General features: G+C 36.2%; 6 protein-coding genes across 20 annotated transcripts; 3 read left to right on the forward strand and 3 right to left on the reverse strand.

Annotated features, from left to right (window-relative positions):
* The first annotated feature begins 85 nt into the window (after positions 1 to 85).
* Positions 86 to 993, forward strand: LOC143369051 (putative small nuclear ribonucleoprotein Sm D2). The gene is made up of 3 exons (XM_076812462.1): positions 86 to 224; positions 403 to 658; positions 814 to 993. Coding segments are annotated over exons 1-3 (363 nt in total). The 5' UTR covers positions 86 to 222; the 3' UTR covers positions 919 to 993.
* A 91-nt stretch (positions 994 to 1,084) lies between these two features.
* LOC143369049 (proteasome subunit alpha type-6) lies at positions 1,085 to 2,463 on the reverse strand. Its single transcript, XM_076812457.1, has 5 exons — positions 2,299 to 2,463; positions 2,039 to 2,133; positions 1,793 to 1,874; positions 1,269 to 1,698; positions 1,085 to 1,189 (listed from the first exon to the last, which is right to left on the reverse strand). The coding sequence occupies exons 1-5, from the start codon at positions 2,372 to 2,374 to the stop codon at positions 1,132 to 1,134; spliced, it is 741 nt and encodes a 246-aa protein (XP_076668572.1). The 5' UTR covers positions 2,375 to 2,463; the 3' UTR covers positions 1,085 to 1,131.
* A 490-nt stretch (positions 2,464 to 2,953) lies between these two features.
* On the forward strand, positions 2,954 to 6,245 carry Galt (Galactose-1-phosphate uridylyltransferase). 4 transcript variants are annotated; one of them, XM_076812452.1, is made up of 7 exons: positions 2,954 to 3,291; positions 3,905 to 3,970; positions 4,034 to 4,218; positions 4,775 to 4,980; positions 5,047 to 5,275; positions 5,364 to 5,580; positions 5,676 to 6,245. In XM_076812452.1, the coding sequence occupies exons 1-7, from the start codon at positions 3,276 to 3,278 to the stop codon at positions 5,921 to 5,923; spliced, it is 1,167 nt and encodes a 388-aa protein (XP_076668567.1). In that variant the 5' UTR covers positions 2,954 to 3,275; the 3' UTR covers positions 5,924 to 6,245. The 4 variants fall into 4 exon arrangements, with proteins under 4 accessions (XP_076668567.1, XP_076668569.1, XP_076668566.1 ...); XM_076812454.1 differs by having other exon boundaries at positions 2,960 to 3,291; positions 4,049 to 4,218; XM_076812451.1 differs by lacking the exon at positions 2,954 to 3,291 and adding an exon at positions 3,783 to 3,825.
* Uba4 (Ubiquitin-like activating enzyme 4) lies at positions 5,925 to 8,320 on the reverse strand. 6 transcript variants are annotated; one of them, XM_076812449.1, is made up of 6 exons: positions 8,185 to 8,320; positions 7,576 to 7,802; positions 7,217 to 7,430; positions 6,857 to 7,155; positions 6,319 to 6,786; positions 5,925 to 6,245 (listed from the first exon to the last, which is right to left on the reverse strand). In XM_076812449.1, exons 2-6 carry the CDS (start codon positions 7,751 to 7,753, stop codon positions 6,094 to 6,096), a joined length of 1,311 nt encoding a protein of 436 aa, XP_076668564.1. In that variant the 5' UTR covers positions 7,754 to 7,802; positions 8,185 to 8,320; the 3' UTR covers positions 5,925 to 6,093. The 6 variants fall into 6 exon arrangements, with proteins under 6 accessions (XP_076668564.1, XP_076668565.1, XP_076668561.1 ...); XM_076812450.1 differs by lacking the exon at positions 8,185 to 8,320 and adding an exon at positions 7,955 to 8,182 and having other exon boundaries at positions 7,576 to 7,826; XM_076812446.1 differs by lacking the exon at positions 8,185 to 8,320 and adding an exon at positions 7,930 to 8,182.
* A 442-nt stretch (positions 8,321 to 8,762) lies between these two features.
* LOC143369050 (ras-related protein Rab-39B-like) lies at positions 8,763 to 11,950 on the forward strand. 5 transcript variants are annotated; one of them, XR_013085326.1, is made up of 4 exons: positions 8,763 to 8,897; positions 9,203 to 9,312; positions 9,416 to 9,910; positions 10,036 to 11,950. XR_013085326.1 is itself a non-coding variant. In XM_076812459.1 (4 exons), the coding sequence occupies exons 1-3, from the start codon at positions 8,790 to 8,792 to the stop codon at positions 9,852 to 9,854; spliced, it is 657 nt and encodes a 218-aa protein (XP_076668574.1). In that variant the 5' UTR covers positions 8,763 to 8,789; the 3' UTR covers positions 9,855 to 9,898; positions 10,036 to 11,950. The 5 variants fall into 5 exon arrangements, 3 of the variants coding, with proteins under 3 accessions (XP_076668574.1, XP_076668576.1, XP_076668573.1); XR_013085327.1 differs by having other exon boundaries at positions 10,039 to 11,950; XM_076812459.1 differs by having other exon boundaries at positions 9,416 to 9,898.
* Positions 11,951 to 12,883: 933 nt separating this feature from the next.
* On the reverse strand, positions 12,884 to 17,510 carry LOC143369043 (actin-related protein 6-like). 3 transcript variants are annotated; one of them, XM_076812443.1, is made up of 6 exons: positions 16,907 to 17,510; positions 15,850 to 16,671; positions 15,634 to 15,778; positions 15,018 to 15,321; positions 14,650 to 14,934; positions 12,884 to 14,100 (listed from the first exon to the last, which is right to left on the reverse strand). In XM_076812443.1, exons 1-5 carry the CDS (start codon positions 17,032 to 17,034, stop codon positions 14,843 to 14,845), a joined length of 1,491 nt encoding a protein of 496 aa, XP_076668558.1. In that variant the 5' UTR covers positions 17,035 to 17,510; the 3' UTR covers positions 12,884 to 14,100; positions 14,650 to 14,842. The 3 variants fall into 3 exon arrangements, with proteins under 3 accessions (XP_076668558.1, XP_076668557.1, XP_076668556.1); XM_076812442.1 differs by having other exon boundaries at positions 14,654 to 14,934; positions 15,415 to 15,778; positions 16,907 to 17,507; XM_076812441.1 differs by having other exon boundaries at positions 15,415 to 15,778; positions 16,907 to 17,507.
* Between the last annotated feature and the right edge of the window lie 18 nt (positions 17,511 to 17,528).

The raw sequence follows: 17,528 nt of genomic DNA on the forward strand, positions 1-17,528 counted from the left end.
TTCAACTTTCACGCGTTATATATTTTTGGCTATATAAAAGTGAACATAGAAAACATAACCTGAAAAGGTAATCTGTAAACAGAAAGGGTAACGCTCATATATAGAATAGTTTGCAGCCGTGTCGTGCCTCGCTTTCAAACCACAATCAGTAGTTTCCTGACAATACTATTCTTGGAAAAAGGATTCTATTGCTACTTCGATCTGTAGACAAATAATATAAAAATGTGAGTATTTAAACAACATTTTCATTCATTTTAATTCATTTGTATAGTTTACAACCGAAGTCTAACCTCAATCTTTTCCTTCTATTTCGAATATTTTTGTATGAATTATACTCGTAAACTGTGGAATTGTTTTTAAGAATCTCGTTTATATTTTCTTACTGAATAAATGTTATTGCAGGTCTTCTTTAACTAAACCGAAATCTGAGATGACTCCCGAGGAGCTAGCGAAAAGGGAGGAAGAAGAATTTAACACTGGGCCACTTTCAGTATTAACTCAATCTGTTAAAAATAACACTCAAGTTTTAATTAACTGCAGAAACAACAAGAAACTATTGGGAAGAGTAAAAGCATTTGATAGACATTGTAACATGGTGTTAGAAAATGTAAAAGAAATGTGGACTGAACTTCCACGTACAGGCAAAGGGAAGAAGAAGGTGAAATACTTAGGGCTGTGCAATAGGGCGGAGCGATACTATATGCCTGAAAATTCAAATTTAAATTTTCGCCTATATAGTATCCGCTCTACTGTGCAAATAAGTTTTCTATTTGGAAACATAATAAAAACTTGAAAATTTCATGTTTTTTTCAGGCGAAACCCGTGAACAAAGACAGATTTATCTCTAAAATGTTCTTAAGAGGAGATTCTGTAATTCTAGTTCTAAGGAATCCATTGGCAACAGCAACGGGAAAATAATTTTTGGATAAGTTTACTACTTTATATATGATAAGGATAACATACTGGAAATAAACTTTTTAATATAAGCTGCAAGCACGTATAATTTATTTCCATGTCAACAGGAATGTATAATGCAATGAACTCCCAATTCTTAAACTTTTAAGTATTGAAATAAAAAAATGTGTTAAGCAAGACGTGATATTTATTCGTATCGAATTATACATAAAGTTATCAATCTTTTTCAGAAATCGCAGTAAGATGTTTATCGACCTCTTGTTCTGTCAAAGTCCTGAAATAGAGAAATATTTATAACATTTATGCAGAGATTCTTTATGCGTTTCTTTACAAGTAATGGTTAACGTAATTACCGAAATTTAGGATTGTCTTTCGATACCACACCGACTTCTATTTCTGTTGGCTTGAAGTCGACGGATAAAACAGTAGATAAACAGGTGATAGCTAACTGCACTGTCTCATCGAAATCGTAATTTTGCTTCTTCTTTAGTTTCTTCTCAAGGTAAGAGTTAGCCTCGTTTTGTTTAGCGCCGACAGAGATTGCCTTATAACCACAGAAATATCCAGCGGGGTCGGCTTTATAAATACACGGGCCCTTCTCTTTATCGTAAGAAATAAGCATCATAGAGCATCCAAGTGGCCGCATCTCTGCATTTTGGGTGTAGACTTGACTGATGTCGGCGATACGACGGCACAGTGCATCCACGGGGATTTCATAATCGTACTTGTACTTAAAATGAGCTGCTTCGTATCGCGCGCGCTGCACCTGTGACCTGCTATCAGCTGCGACGCAAAATTATTTCGTTAATGAAGAAAACCATATGTATATATAATAGTAACCACTTCTCCATTTACTTCTTTCGGTAGTTTTACTCACCTACCATCCCTGTCATGAGACAACCAACATGTTCAGTGAGTTGGAAAATGTGAGTAACACTGGTAGAGTCGAGTAGCTTATCCTACAAACAAAGGTCCATACTTTCGACTAGGTTTACATACATTATTGACGAAAATCTCGTTTTAAATCGCCAACGTATTACAGAACGAAGAACTATGAAAGAAACCCGAAGGAAAGTGTTAAGAACGAATGAAACGATGATAGGTTACGCAGAGGTTATCTTACGGGCACTTTCTTCTGGGTCGCGAAAACGGCTGCGTCGACTCCTTTAATCGCGACGGATGTTAAGCCACCCTGGTTTATCGCTTTAAACGCATACTCTGCAAGATATTTGTAAGTTATTTCTTTAACAAGTTCAAAAGTGCAGATCACGCCATGTCATGATTCCCGGTTGGAAAACCAACGCAGGATAATAACATGGAATACACCGATAAAAACTTGGTGGCTGTTAATACGATAATATAAAATGTTTCTGCGAATCTTACCCACTTGGTAAAGCCGCCCTTCTGGCGAAAATATCGTAATATGCCTATCAAAGCCAGCACTGCTTCCTCGCGCCATGTTCACAAATATTAAGCCGTTTAATGGTCGCGTTCAAAACTTACTGGCGACTCGAAACGTCAAATCATGTAGAAGCTACATTAAGGCGATTTATATGAAACGACGCGACACGCTGCCAGGACAATCTCTACGATTTAATATTTATATTCAATCGAGGCTGAAATCAGAATTCACTTTTTTCCGTTGCAGTTTCTCTCTTGGAAACTATTATAATTATTTAACACTAAACAGCGAAATCGAAATACATGCTTAACTACGAGCGCTTTTCTTCTTTTTTTTTCATTACCTCTTTAGACAATAAGATTTCTTCTTTTATATTGGATTCAAATTTTGAATTCTTCAAGGAATATGAATGTCAAATACTTTTAAATGCTGCTTTATTAGAGAAAGTCTTAACACGAATATTTCTATTTTTATCATCTACTTATTACTATTATTAAAACAATAAGTGCTGAAAGCATTTTAAAATTCTTTATTGTTAAAAAAGCATAAGAAATTCATGGTCATGACCATGCATGTATTATTGTTTTCTCTTGTTAACAATAGGAGAGCGTTCTGTTCGCGTTTTAATATACATAGATAATGTTTACGATCTGCTGTATTAGTTTCAATATCTTCTATCGATCAAGATCGAATTTAATCTGCTCATATACATATATATGTAACACATAATATGTAACAGGTATCGCGATGTTCATATACACGCGTGCAGCATTATTACGTCTCGTAAGCGATGTAGGCGTTATCACATATTATTCTGCTCAGTTACGCGAGTCTATCGTTTATGAAAAATGATGATACGTAGTACGGATTCTTAAATTGCTGCCGGTACATACTAGAAAATTTTCCAGTACGGTACCGAAAGCTGTACTAGCAATTGTTCCTTTTCGCCGAGGTACAGATGTCTGCGTCAACAGGTAAATTTCGATGGACGAAAGCTTAATAAATATAAATCTTATCATAAAATAAATATTACGTTGTTATTTGTCTACTGTATATATACTATTATCGATCGACTGGTGTTTTTCGAACAAGTATTATAGATTCTTAAGAAACATAAGTGGCGGTCATATGACCACTCGCGAATTTCATATTTCGTTTTTCATACTGTAAATTTATTGTCATGTCGGAATATCAATCATTCTGAGGATTAGTGCGTAGATTATGTATGATAAAAGTTAAGGCGACATCCACGCAAACTTTTTATAAATCTTATTCGCGAGAAGATAAAATGAAATTCACGTGACTTCTAACATTCACTTTACGATTTATAACGTTCTGAGGTCGTAAGTAACGTCCGCGTAAGCACTTATCGTAAAGGACACTTTATTTAACATTTCGTTTCGTCGAATATTTTTTTACATGTTACGCAATCACGTATTTTAACGTAATTAACTAATAAATTATGTAATATGCCATAAGCATGGATAACAAACTTGTTTACTTACAGTGTAAATTAGCTTAATGTATATAATCTAAATGACCCTTTCCGTTTTCTTGCATATCTACAGATTTAATATTGTTTTACAGGTGATAAGAAGAAAGTCAGCCAGAAAAATGGCACAGAGGCATCGAAGGAAGAGTTCAATCCTACTGGTTAGAATTTTTATTCTTGCGTGGAAGCCGTTTTAAATTAGCGTTCTATGTTTCAACTTTTAGATCAATATTTTATAGAACACCAGCATATTCGATATAATCCTTTAAAGGGGGAATGGGTATTAGTATCGCCGCATCGGCTGAAGCGACCATGGGGAGGGCAAATCGAACCGAGTACAGAGGAAGACCTCCCAGACTATGACCCTGATAATCCGCTTTGCCCAGGCAATCTTAGAGCTAGCGGCGAGGTGATGCCCTCCCATATTTATTTCCAAATTTTATTATTCTTGGACACAATCAATAGATACAGTGTCGTGCAAAAGTATTCGGCCACCCTTTAAAATCGCATAACTTTTTTAAAATTAATCCAAACGACTTGAGTTTTTTTGAGAAGCTGGAAGGATTAGTTTGCTAAATGACGTGATTCGTCGTTTTGAAAAAAAATGCACTTGGTCGGAATAACAAAAAAAATAGAAAAGATGGTTTTTTTAAGTTGAAATTTTAGGCACATATATAACTTACTTAAATCTACAAACGGGTTTTTTGAATTTTCGTTACAGGCTCATAAAAAAAAGTTTAAAAAACGACTTTTTCTATTTTTTTTGCTATTCCGACCAAGTGCATTTTTTTCAAAACGACGAATCACGTCATTTAGCAAACTAATCCTTCTAGCTTCTCAAAAAAACTCGTCGTTTGGATTAATTTTAAAAAAGTTATGCAATTTTAAAGGGTGGCTGAATACTTTTGCACGCCACTTTACAATTAGAATTTTCCAGTGTTTGCTATATTTCTTTTATGTTTTAGGTAACTCCGATGTATGAAAATACATATTCGTTCATAAATGATTTTCCCACAATGTTAGAATCGGTTCCTAGTCCGTCAAAGTCGGAGGACGAATTATTTCAGATGGACTCTGCAAGAGGCGCTTGCAAAGTGATGTGCTTTCATCCAAAATCGAACGTAACGATAGCACTCATGAGAATTTCAGAGATCAAGGAAGTAGTTAAACGGTATGCCTGTTAATAATATCCATCCGTGACTCAGGACCGTGGTGAATGAGTCTTACCTTGTGTCAGGTGGATCTTCGAAATGCTTGAATTGGGAGAAACATGGACCTGGGTGCAGATTTTTGAGAATCGCGGCTCTTTGATGGGATGTAGTAATGCACACCCTCATTGTCAAATCTGGGCTAGCTCTTTCTTACCAAACGAAGCCAAAATAAAAGACAGATACCTCAGTGATTATTATAATCGCAATAAGAAACCATTACTCATCGATTATGTGCAGAAAGAGCTTCTTAAAAAGGCGAGACATATTAATGATAATAAAATACACAATATTTGAATACGCTAAAGTGCAAAAGGTCCAAAGTTTTCGCTCACTTACGTTGCAGGAGCGCATTGTATTGGAAAATCGAGATTGGGTGGTGTTAGTGCCATTCTGGGCAGTATGGCCGTACGAAACTATGTTGCTACCTAAAAAGCAAATATCCAGAATGCAAGATTTAACAGAGAGCCAACAAGAATCACTGGCTGTTGCCATGAAAAGATTATGTACAAAATACGATAATTTATTCAGTTGCTCTTTCCCGTACTCTATGGGCTGGCACGGTATAACATAAGATCGTTCATTCTATCTATTTATTAAAAGATTGTTCTATAATCGGAAGTACGACTTAATCTATCGTACGGCTTTTACTTTAAAGGAGCCCCGACTGGTCCATATGCGAAGGAGGATTATCCTTATTGGACTTTCCACGGGATTTACCTACCTCCTTTATTACGCTCCGGAAGTGTAAAGAAGCATATGGTCGGCTACGAACTTCTTGCACAAGCACAGAGAGACTTAACGCCGGAACAAGCGGCAGAGAAATTAAGGAACTTGTCGGATTCTCATTACAAGCATCCAGAAACGAGTCTAACTACTTGTGAAATAGAAAAATATTCTCAGTGAATTAGTTTACACATAACAATATATTTTTGTAGATGTATATGTCGCTCGCATATGCATTATTTACGAAAATTCATATTGGATACTGCTGAATTATGCACTCCTGAATTTTATGAATAAAAGGTATAATAAGCATAAACAAGAAACATAGATACATATAAGATCTCACATAATTAATACACAGGGAATGTGTGGTCGATTCTCTTACTCCAAGTATGAATTCCTCCAATAATATCTTTTATATCTATATTACTTTCGTTGAATATCTTTTGAAGATGTTGCACAGCCTTTTGCGAGTCGTTTCCTCTTCTGCATATAACGTATACTGAAAGGATGCATATTCGTAAGTGCGGTTACAGTTACTTGTCGAAATTTACGATTAATTATTATATACTTACAACTAATTTCATCATGCTCTTCTTTCACTTCTTGAACCTTTGTTTTCAGTGCCATTACCCTTTCGTTGTTATTGATTTCGTTCAGCGGTAGATTTACAGAATTCTTTAAATGGCAAATTTGGTATTCTTCGGGCGAACGCACATCGATTAGCACGTGAGGCTTCGTGCCTAATTTCAGCGCTGTGTTGTATTCTTCCACGCTTATCCTTTCTTCTTTTTTCAATAAATTTAAGTTCGGTTCCTTATCATTTGCTTTCGCGCCGCAGAACTGTTCGTAATCGATCAGCTGGTGTATAGTCGGATGCTCGCTACACACAGCACAATTCAAGTTTTTGGTGCGCAAATTGATATTGCGAAATTTCGTTTCTAGTCCGTCAAATAATAGAAGTTGACCAGACAATACGCAAGGCATATTAAGTACAACTTTTACCGCTTCCAACGCTTGTAAAACACCAATGGTACCCACGGCTATGGTAAAGCAAAGGTATTAATCATTGTTGCTTGAAAATACGTAAAAGGAATAGAAGATCGTGAATACCTGGTCCAAAAACACCTCCATCTCCGCAATTTGTTACTGTTTCAGGGGGAGGAGGCTTAGGGAATATACATCTGTAGCAAGGTCCGTTGTAATTGAATACAGACAAATGCCCCTCGAATCTTAGCGCCGATCCCGAAACTAGGGGCTTCTTACTTAGGACGCACGCATCGTTCAACAGATAACGGGTAGCTACATTGTCAGTCGCATCTATCACTACATCATAACGCTTTATTATTTCCAGAGCATTACTACTATCCAGTTGGACTTTGTACGGAGTAATTTTAACGTTACTGTTTAGGCTGAAATTCGGTACATGTATTTACCATAGACAGATTAAATAGAATGCCAACTCATAAATACCAATTAAGGTTTTCCGCGGCAGCTTTTACTTTTGGTGTTCCAACATTTGCTTCTGTATATAGCAACTGCCTATGAAGATTATTCATTTCCACGTTATCATAATCAATTATACCAATGTGCCCGACACCAGTAGAGGCCAAATACAATGCAGCGGGACACCCCAGACCACCAGCTCCCACAATAAGTACTGCACTATTTTTTAATTTCAATTGACCTATAGATTGCAATATACAGAAAGATTACAAATTCAGATTATAGTAGTTTACAATCAATGTATAAAATAATGTTAATTCGCGATAACTACTCGTCGCAACCGCATAGAATTAACATATTTCAACAGTTTAAAACATTTAACGCACCTTTCACACCAATTTCCGGCAAAAAGATTTGCCTGCTATACCTCGATATCTCGTCGTTACTCAAACCGTAGTCCTGCAAGATTTGTTTTTCGCGCCTGACGGCGGCTAATTGGGCTTCTTTCGCGCGTAACAGCTCACGCAACTCCGTAATTTCATCAATCAATTTCTGCTCATTCATCTTTATTGAATGGGCTTTCGAAGATGAGCCGTTGCTTCGCTCAGAAACTCTAAAAGCAGTATCATGTAGAGCACTCAAATGAAAATGAAGCCTCGGTTAGGTTATAAAGATACCCATTTGAAAAGTGGATGACTAATAATTGGCTAAAATACTGCAACCGCCTAGTCAATATGTACTTTATACGATACAGCCTGGCGACACGCCCGATAAAATTTCGACAAGAAACTGAATAGAATTATTTGAAAACCTTCGGGCTTCTACTGTTTAATCTCTGGTATTGTCAGCAATGATTCGAACGGCCTGTAAGCTGCGTATCGGGACGCGCGTGTACGTGCATACGCTGCAAGTGATTTTACGCGTGAAACGTAAACGGCACTCCTCCTGCGTGTCGGTGTGTGCGTAAAACTGATTAATTGAATCATGTAAGTAACCTTTAATCGTCCGACGTAGTAGATATGCCACGAGGGTTCGTGTCGTTTTCCCGCAATAGAGAAAGACGCAACGATGATCTTTGGAGTATAGTAAAGCATGTGCTTCCGAAGTGATCCAAGCCAGATTTATTATTTAGATGGTGAAATGTAAATCGTTTGGCTCTCCAGTGTCCGTTGATGTACCTTTAAAACCACCAAACATTTGCAACCGAAGTTATACCAAATTTACGAGTCATCGACGATTAACGCGTGAAATGTACCTATATATTAGTTTAGGTAAATAGACCGCCTGAAAGAAAATTCAGGGGATACGATAGTGGACGTAAACGGGGAAAGCAGAAACGATTGAACGGCGGCCAGCTCACTGGAAATCACGATGCACTTGATCACGATGATCCTCCCGAGATCTGCGTGTTTATTCGCACAGTGTCGTGCGCAATAAGCGCAGTACAGTCTCGTGCAAAGGTAGGAAGCTGATGATTAATGTCACGGTCAGCGGGAATTGTTCTCACTTTTGACAAGTGTGTATACAGGGAAATGATGATTTTTTAAGTGACAACGCGAGCGTTGCTTGTGAAGAGCTTCTAATCGTAACGGACGTCAAGATGGTGGAGCCAATTTTCGATTATCAGTTCCGTCTGATACTCATCGGTGACAGTACAGTCGGGAAAAGCTCGCTGCTCAAGTATTTCACCGATGGGAAGTTCGCGGAGGTACGCAGCGACTTCTAACCCGTTTCGTCAACAATGTCGCGCCTCGCTCTCGCATTTCTCATGCCGCCAATAAACTGCTCCGCAATTTCAGCTAGATTCTCGCATGGCCCGAAGATCTTTATTTCGATAATCCGATGACACAATTGGAGCACCTCCAATTCCTCCATTTAATAATACACACGCGATAGATTGTAATTTTCTTAAGAAAATAGAGATTTTAAAGTGCAACACAATACCTGCTACCCAAATACTCTTCTCCTTAGCGTGATACATTTTATACGATACATTTCCTATTGTATTTCTAGCTTTCAGACCCAACAGTTGGCGTAGACTTCTTTGCCCGATTAATCGAAGTGAAAGATGGGACGAGAATAAAATTACAGTTGTGGGATACGGCTGGCCAAGAGAGATTTAGGTGCGTTATGTTTGTCTTATGTGTTCGTCGATGGGTAATCCCAGAATTACTTGTAGTTAATAGAAGAATTCACAGGAACACTGTTGAACTCTGTTTATCTTAGGTCAATTACCAAGTCCTACTACAGAAATTCTGTTGGAGCACTGCTCGTGTACGATGTGTGTAATAGATCCAGTTTCGAGCATATTTCTCAATGGATGATGGAAGCTCGTAGGCATATCGAGCCACACCGACCTGTATTTGCGTTGATAGGTTGTAAATTAGACTTAGTCACTAACGGGGGTGGACGGGAGGTCTCGAAGGAAGAGGCAAGAGCTTTCGCTGACCAGCACGGAGTGCACCACATTGAAACCAGTGCGAAGAACGGAGTTAATGTGGAGGAGGCATTTCGAACAGTTACGCAGGAAGTTTATAATAGAATACAAACTGGAGAATACAAGGTCGAGGACGGTTGGGATGGTATCAAAACTGGATTCGCCAGGCCTGGTGGTTTAGATTTTAATCTAGTCGAGGCGGAACCCGAAAGCACATCGTGTTGTTAAGTCAATTTATCGAAGGGAGCGGTGGTTCTTTCTGGAATGCAGTGGTAATATTATATGTATGTATCTTCTACAATTTCATTCGTACTTTATGTGCAACTTTATGCTCTCTGATTTATACACATATATCGGTTAAATTCTTTGTATACGATTTACATCGAAGATATTATAATGTTGATTTCAGTAGACGAGCGGAATATGAATTATCTTTATACATAGGAAACATTCCACTGCATTCTTATTTTAAGAAGAAGACTAACAATGGGTATAAACTGTGTATAAGTCTGGAGTAGACATTTTTGTACATAGTTTGTATAAACGGATCAAGATACGTCATCGAAACACGTAGGCATTGAACTAGGAGTGTTTTCTATCTCATTTAAAGGACAACATACGTAAGCGTGATGGTTTTTCCCATATGTATTTTGTCGTATCAAACAATTATTCTGTTCTATGAAACAAATAACGGCTGTGTTTCATCGCCAGAATCATTTCTTAACAGTCTAACAGCGGTTTATCTGAAAATTTTACAAAGGGAGATGCAAAACTCCCGATTTGTAACGCAAGATATTTAGGTATTTACACTAGAAGAAACTTAGAGGCAAATTCTATACGAAAATGCAACGTTTGCAGATTGTATATTGTACCTACATAAATTATTAATGAAATGCTTATACCGGATATGTTGATTTATTATTTCTTAACTATTGTTAGGTATTCTTTTTTGCTTTCAATGCCACAGTTTGTGACAATATTATACATAATATGCGAGACGCCAAATTTACATATACTTTGCTATTATTCATACTTGATTAACGCCAAACAGGATAATGAATCGTAACTTGTTATAACGATTTAACTTACGAGCATAATATACAGCGTGCTGATTTTAAAAAATTTAATAGACATTTAGTTTTGTACATAACTACAGCACGTGCTTCGTGTAAGAATATCTTGTTCGAAACTTCTTATCATGAGATATCGTATTAGCTAGGACGCCTTAATTTACGTTAGCTAGTTACGAACTAATTAACAATTGCTTTGTTATACTTTTATCGTAAGATGTATTATAAATATTGCCACGTTGACTGCAAGGCGAAGAAAAGGTTTTATATAAATTAGTATAATATTTTTAATATAACCATTTTTTACCAGGTGGTATGTTTTACACTTTTTCATATCTCACTTTGAAGGCAAAACCTGCCGGACTTTTCTGACTTTCAAAATATAATTTAAGAATGTCAGTAGTCGCATATGTATTTAAGACAAGAGCAAATTAGCAAAGACACATTCAAGTGCACATGATTTATATGACTTGCACAGTTTTTGCAAGTATAATCCAGTAGGAAAGTATTGGTTTACATGCAGTAGCATTATACGGCGATGTATAATACTTTCGGATCGGGAGACGCAGCGAGCTCTCCACGTTTGTATAAATAGCGAGCAGAAATGCAGCAATGGATAGAATTCATTTTTGAAGTTTTATACTCATTAACTGTGGCATAGAACGAAAAATCATAGATACATTTAAAACAAGATGCAAAGTAATGGTACATAAAGTAATGGTCGTCAAACTTGTATAGTTCCCTGTATGTACATTACATTTATCTTTTAGTCGATAGATGCTAATAGGGTACGTGTGCAGTGCTACAAAATACCGATTAACAGAATGAGTTTTATATCTGTAAGGAATGTAAATTTCTTGTATTAATACTGTCCAAAGTTGTAATAAGTTCCTCTACGTTTTTAAATGTGTTCTTGTAAATAAGAAATTGTTGATTTCACATTCGAGTTGGGAATCGTTATAAATCTCTGTGTTAAATTGTTCTCGACATACGTAATTACGTACGCAACATACAGAAGAAAGTAAATGTATATCTGTACATGTACTTGCTGGAACGTACATGCTCTGTAAGAAGTGTTTTCGTATGAATTGTACAATTTCAAAGATTGGGAGATGCATAATATATCTTTGTGCACTACACATTTATATATAGTCATGTTGGAAAATAAATATTATATTATAGAATTTCCATGTTACTTTCTGCATAAATAATCGGATGTATTGAATTAACAATAAAATGAACAATTCTTTGAAACATTCTTTCATGCAAATAAACAACAAATTATGTTGATCAATATAATTGCGTGATGAGCTGCAATGACTCTGTAAAACGACTAGGATATTTAAATGCAAGAAAATAAATTAATGAAAAAAAAATGGAATATTTCTTATTACAGCCTTTTTTAGTAAATAGATATCACTGCTACACTATTCGTACTTCATTTCCATAATACACTTATGCCACTTCTACACGATTCCCACGACGTTTTTACATTACTCCATCACTTCTACACGATTTCCAAAATACTCCTAAAACACTTCCATACTCATCCCATGCAATTCTGTGATTCTGACTCTATTCCCAAATCATATATCATATGCCACACATCGCAATAGTTCATAAATTTTCATAGTGGTTTTAAGCTTCCCGCGGAAACGCAAAAAAGTTGCAACGGGCGAATTTTTAAAGAATGTTACAAATAAAATTTGCGTGCCCCGTGAATCAAAGCCCCCGCTTTGCAACGTTGTTATCAGACCTTCGGCATGGATAGAATTAAAATGAAAGTCATTTAATGTCTTTAGTAAATACTCACTTTATTCAACAAATTATAGATGTTCTAAAAATAATTTATACACTTCCGCTGTCGAGTCTTAAAATATAGACCCCAGACTACTTTCTTACATATTCGCAATTATATAATTTATGAAATAGTTTTCCATATATTACCTTTTTCAGTGAATTGAACTATCGCGTAAAATTATATCTTCAGTTAATAGTAAAATATTGAATTTTCAATTGTATACTTATTATACTTTCTACGTACATGGAACAAAGAATTTGATACCAAATCATATTGTGACAATGCATGTTTGTACGTAAATCCCTCTAGGGAATCATTGTTTAGAAGATTGAATTGTCAATTGTTGAGAGATGAAGGAAATGTATACTTAATATTAAAGACATATATAATATGTATAAATTATACTATAAATACTTATATTGTTTCACAATTTAAACTTGTTAATTTATATACACGTTTACATTAGAGATGTCGAACGGTTCGCATGCACCTAGCAACGGTATCATATTATAAATAAAACTTTATTACAATAATGTAATAATTTGTATGGATCCTCGTTAATAAAAATGTAACTTACAATATGACATTTACAGTATATCTTCTTATTTGTACACTATTACATTAAATCTTTATCTAAAGTAGTATTAAAGTGTATTTTAATTCTTTAAATACTACATACATATAGAATAATAATTCATTAATCAATAAAATATCTTCACTGTACATATTATAAGTAATAATCGTAAATTGCGTACGAATTTCAATCCAAATTGGAAACAAAATTATATTAGCGATGATTTTACGTTATAAAGATGAATACTTAATTGTGTTCCTAGCTTTAAAAGTATTAAGCTCACTATTTTGGAAGAGAAATCTAAGTAATTACTTATGTTTAAAGTGACTAGAAATGTTACTACTTCTTTCTCTTCATATTATTATCCTACTTCTCATTTTGGCAAGAACGATGAGATGTAAATGTAATAAACCGTAGACACTTTCTTAGAAATACCATATCCAGAATATATAGGTATATCTAATCTCCGAATAGTATCTTCTAAAGCTACTTATCTGTACATCGTAATTCGAGCGATTTAGACTTTTTACATTTATAAAATAATTTGCTACTTGAAATATGTACACAAAGATAATTTCAATTTTAAAAAAAGGGAGAATTAGGTTTATAGAGTCGTGGAAAATGATTAGGAACGATGATGATTCGTCGTGAATATGAGATGACAAGGGAGAATAATCTTAACAGAGGGAGACACAAAGTGAATATGTAATAATACAATAAAAGTGGAGGATACCATCGAAATCAGTTTTACCCCAATTCAATGTCTGGCCTCATTTAGCAGGCACATTTTATACATGCCCCTATGAATAGACTTGTAAAACTTGGGGTGGACGGAGTCCAAATTTTGCGTCTGGATGATGATTTTGTAGAAGTGTAAAATGTTAATCAGGGATTTCAAAAATATGGAGTCTAAAAAGAAGAAATGGTTAAAATCATGTAGAAATCCTACTTCAGTATTCATTGGATGCATGCTAGAGGACTTCCACAACCTCGTACATCCCCGATTGCATAACGTGGAATCCAAAAGTGCTATAATATAAGTTAGCATTTCAATAATATACTGCAGTGTAGTATGAAAATATCAGGGGTGTGCGGGTACCCGACATTTCGGACTCGGGACGGGCCGGAAACTTTCGGGCGGGATCCCGATACTTTCGTATTGCTCGAGATCCCGAGACTCGATTTGGGCTACAAACATAACCGCCATGAGCGGGCAATTTGATTTCAGGTCGGCTTGGCAAAACTCGGAAACGGAAAGGATTATGTATATCATTTATTTCACTACCAGTGATAAGTTTTTACCTTTTTGTCTCCTGTTGAATCATAATTTGTATCTTATTATTCATTTACATATATATTTTCATTGCTACCAAATAGTCTGTGAATACTGAATATGCCCATATACGTAGTTAAATAAATACCATATTCAAAACTTGGGAGGAAGACAAAAACTTCGGGATCTCGAGCAGTATTGTCCGAAATTGTCCGACCCGTCCCGAGGACCGGGAACCCGAACCTCGGGACGATCCGCACACTCCTAGAAAATATGAAGGAATCTTTTATATAATAAATACCAACCAACATTTAATTTTATCCAAGTGTTTCACTTTGAAATGTCTCCCCAATCGTGCGTGACTGCAGTTTGTGGCTAATTTAAAGGTAATTCAAAAAGAATTTCTCCGGGATGGTGAGCTTTATAGTCGTAATTGCACGTACCGAGGGTGCATTTGCATAAGTGATGCATTAATATTGTGAGAGATCATTTATAGTTTTACTGCTCCAACGACTCGCACCCGAACAAAACGTATTCTTCTCTCGACAGCCAAAATGGATTACCTTCTATGTATTCGGGTGGAGTTTTATCTGAAACAGTGATCGGACAACGAATTTAGACGAATTTAAAATACGAACATATTTATGGACTAAAGATTATTGTATATCCTTACCAGGATGCATAGCTAAAGGCACATACGTTGAACCCATAGCGACATTCCAACTATGTGTACCAGGACAACTTCTCACTTCCAAAATGTTACTATGCTCGGGCAATAATTCTCGCAGATCTTTAGCTAATCTTAACTCGAAACCCGAAAGGTCTGTGTTGCCTCCTGTAAGTAATATATTCGAAAGGCAATTGTGCAATATTTCTTCTGATAAACCAGATGTTATATCCTTTATCACTTGGGGCAAGCCAAGATTAATATACATAATTTCAGGAGCAATATATAATTCCGAACCCAAGGACACTCTCTGAAAACAAAATTTTTATGTTCGCATTACTTTTAGACCTCGATTTTATAAAAATGTTCTGCTTTTACAAGTCTAAACGTAGAACTCGCTTACCCAGACGTGTCTATAGTCAGCATAACTATCAGCTTTAAGAATAATATGTTCCCTAGATTTTTGCCCTACTTGCTTCTCTTCATTTTTAATATTGTAACTTAATCTACACCTCTCTTTAACTTCTAACGTGTCCAAACATGATATAGGAATTTGATTATATCTTTTTGGTTGCCAGTACATGGCTTGTTTTAAATGATAAGCTACATGCCAACCACCTACGGGTAACAATCTCCAGCGCTGCGGTATAACACGTCCACCAATCACAACGGCTACTGTTGTACTGAGAGCTCCGCTATCAACAACCACGCAAGTTTCTACGTCTAGCATTGCGCATGCCGCCAACGGCTTTGGGACCAAGCATACTCTAAAAATTAAGAACAACCTCCTGTATCATCTTTGAAAAATACATTTTACAATGCGATTCTTATATCCTACCTTGCTACTTTAACCTCTTGGAACAAGTAATGTAGCAATTGTTTCCTCAGCGTCGGATGCATAGCTAATGGTTCACAGAACATCAGCACCGAATTGGGTTTTCTCAGCGTGGCGGTTAGACACATCTTATGAAATAAGTGATCGACGAATGTTTTAACAATAGGGAATGTTCCATCGTTTATTAACGCTTTCGCTGGACTAATAACATCGACATTCGAAATTCCAAACACTTCGACGGTATCGGCGCAATAACCATTTATAAGTTTTTCGTAAATCGGATTTGTCCTTGTATAACACGACGGATCATTCTGATGCGTAATTAATCTCTTCTTCTCTCTGTACAATTTAACGGGGTTGCAAAACACACAGAACGGACCGCTGGGCCTAGGAAACTTAGTTTCTGTCTCAGGTAGTTTCAGTAACTTCAATGTTTTAGCTAGTGATGTAACATCATATTTGGAGCGTGTACTACTACTTGGAATGTTTTGGGTTTGCATCTGTTCTAGATACATTTCGCTGTTGTACTTCGGTATAGCGAACATCGAGAAATGTCTCCTCAGGCCAAAGTATGGCTTAATAATCCACGTGTATTTATTTCCAATTTCAATTACTACTTTTGCGCTGGAACTTTCAATGCAATTCCTTTGACACGTGTAACCGCTGCAGTGGCAGCATTTCGGGAAAGGGACATTCTCCCCCAACGTAATTACCATATGCAATCTATAACACATTGCTTTAAAACTGACGCTAAGTAATTGTAAACACTTGATGTCTGGAAATCTGAACTGCACCTTCGAAATTAATTCTAGCCACTTCATTTTCCTAAAACAAGAATAAACAACAGATAGTAATCAGTTCTCATGGTGTATACGCAACGCAAACATTGATTGTAATTTTTTTAAATTAACGAAGGAAAAATCGCTGTTAGAAAATTCTACAGTCGCAGAATTTTAAAAGTTCTTGTATAAATCTAAACGATTTACCAAAGATTTGACGTGAACACAGATATTATTGAACCCCGATGTGACTTTAAATATAAACTTAACCGCAAACTTACCACAGGTAGTCCGTATCCGACGTTTTTCTTAAATATTTGCAGGTGCTACCGAAAGCAATAATATCAGGCACATCACAATACACTAAAATTTTTATCCAAATTTCTTCGGGGAAGATCGCGGGATCCATAATTGTTAATAAAAACGATACAAAAGGTACAATTAACAGCCACTAATGCAAGATTGCAGACACTCCCCAGAAACACCGAATACTCTAGTCAAGTTCAAGGTTACAATGGTGAAAATAGTGAATCAATATGTTATCAGCGGGCGGTACCCCCGCGAGAATTACTATAAAGACTATTATGTAACCGACGATACATATTACTTGGTGAAAGTAAACGTTACGGATCCACCGGGTGAACCGTATAACTCGATCGTTTTGATTATTTCCGGTATCAGGAAAACCGATTCAAATTTCTGTATCTTGTATGCTTTAGTTCAGAGGGGCCTACAATATGACGAGGCTTCTTGAATTCACCTGTGCATTTGCTGAAAGATAAACGAAAGAGCTTATAATATTCCACTGGAGAAACTGAATGTAACTTTAAAAAAACTTGGACAAATGATTAATAAAAGAGATCACTATGACTTACAGACCCCTCTAAACCTGTAAAATAGACT

This window comes from Andrena cerasifolii, chromosome 5 (genome assembly GCF_050908995.1).
Source record: "Andrena cerasifolii isolate SP2316 chromosome 5, iyAndCera1_principal, whole genome shotgun sequence".
NCBI classification, from domain to species: Eukaryota; Metazoa; Arthropoda; class Insecta; order Hymenoptera; family Andrenidae; genus Andrena; species Andrena cerasifolii.

Bases quoted from the DNA above. Each gene is read 5' to 3' on its own strand.
- LOC143369051 (XM_076812462.1), top strand. The intron at 659-813 runs GTGAAATACTTA...TGTTTTTTTCAG, and splicing joins CAGGCAAAGGGAAGAAGAAG to GCGAAACCCGTGAACAAAGA.
- LOC143369049 (XM_076812457.1), bottom strand. From the start codon at position 2,374: ATGGCGCGAGGAAGCAGTGCTGGCTTTGATAGGCATATTACGATATTT. The intron at 1,699-1,792 runs GTGAGTAAAACT...TTTGCGTCGCAG, and splicing joins TCTCATGACAGGGATGGTAG to CTGATAGCAGGTCACAGGTG. The intron at 1,190-1,268 runs GTAATTACGTTA...TCTCTATTTCAG, and splicing joins AAAGACAATCCTAAATTTCG to GACTTTGACAGAACAAGAGG.
- Galt (XM_076812451.1), top strand. From the start codon at position 3,798: ATGGATAACAAACTTGTTTACTTACAGT. The intron at 4,981-5,046 runs GTATGCCTGTTA...ACCTTGTGTCAG, and splicing joins ATCAAGGAAGTAGTTAAACG to GTGGATCTTCGAAATGCTTG. The intron at 5,276-5,363 runs GCGAGACATATT...CTTACGTTGCAG, and splicing joins AGAAAGAGCTTCTTAAAAAG to GAGCGCATTGTATTGGAAAA.
- Uba4 (XM_076812449.1), bottom strand. From the start codon at position 7,753: ATGAATGAGCAGAAATTGATTGATGAAATTACGGAGTTGCGTGAGCTG. The intron at 7,431-7,575 runs GTGCGTTAAATG...TGCAATCTATAG, and splicing joins GCCGGAAATTGGTGTGAAAG to GTCAATTGAAATTAAAAAAT. The intron at 6,246-6,318 runs GTAAGTATATAA...GCATCCTTTCAG, and splicing joins AGAGCATGATGAAATTAGTT to TATACGTTATATGCAGAAGA.
- LOC143369050 (XM_076812458.1), top strand. From the start codon at position 8,790: ATGGTGGAGCCAATTTTCGATTATCAGTTCCGTCTGATACTCATCGGT. The intron at 8,898-9,202 runs GTACGCAGCGAC...TTGTATTTCTAG, and splicing joins CCGATGGGAAGTTCGCGGAG to CTTTCAGACCCAACAGTTGG. The intron at 9,313-9,415 runs GTGCGTTATGTT...TGTTTATCTTAG, and splicing joins GCTGGCCAAGAGAGATTTAG to GTCAATTACCAAGTCCTACT.
- LOC143369043 (XM_076812442.1), bottom strand. From the start codon at position 17,034: ATGGATCCCGCGATCTTCCCCGAAGAAATTTGGATAAAAATTTTAGTG. The intron at 15,779-15,849 runs GTAGGATATAAG...CTTAATTTTTAG, and splicing joins CAAGAGGTTAAAGTAGCAAG to AGTATGCTTGGTCCCAAAGC. The intron at 14,935-15,017 runs GTAAGGATATAC...TCACTGTTTCAG, and splicing joins GCCTTTAGCTATGCATCCTG to ATAAAACTCCACCCGAATAC.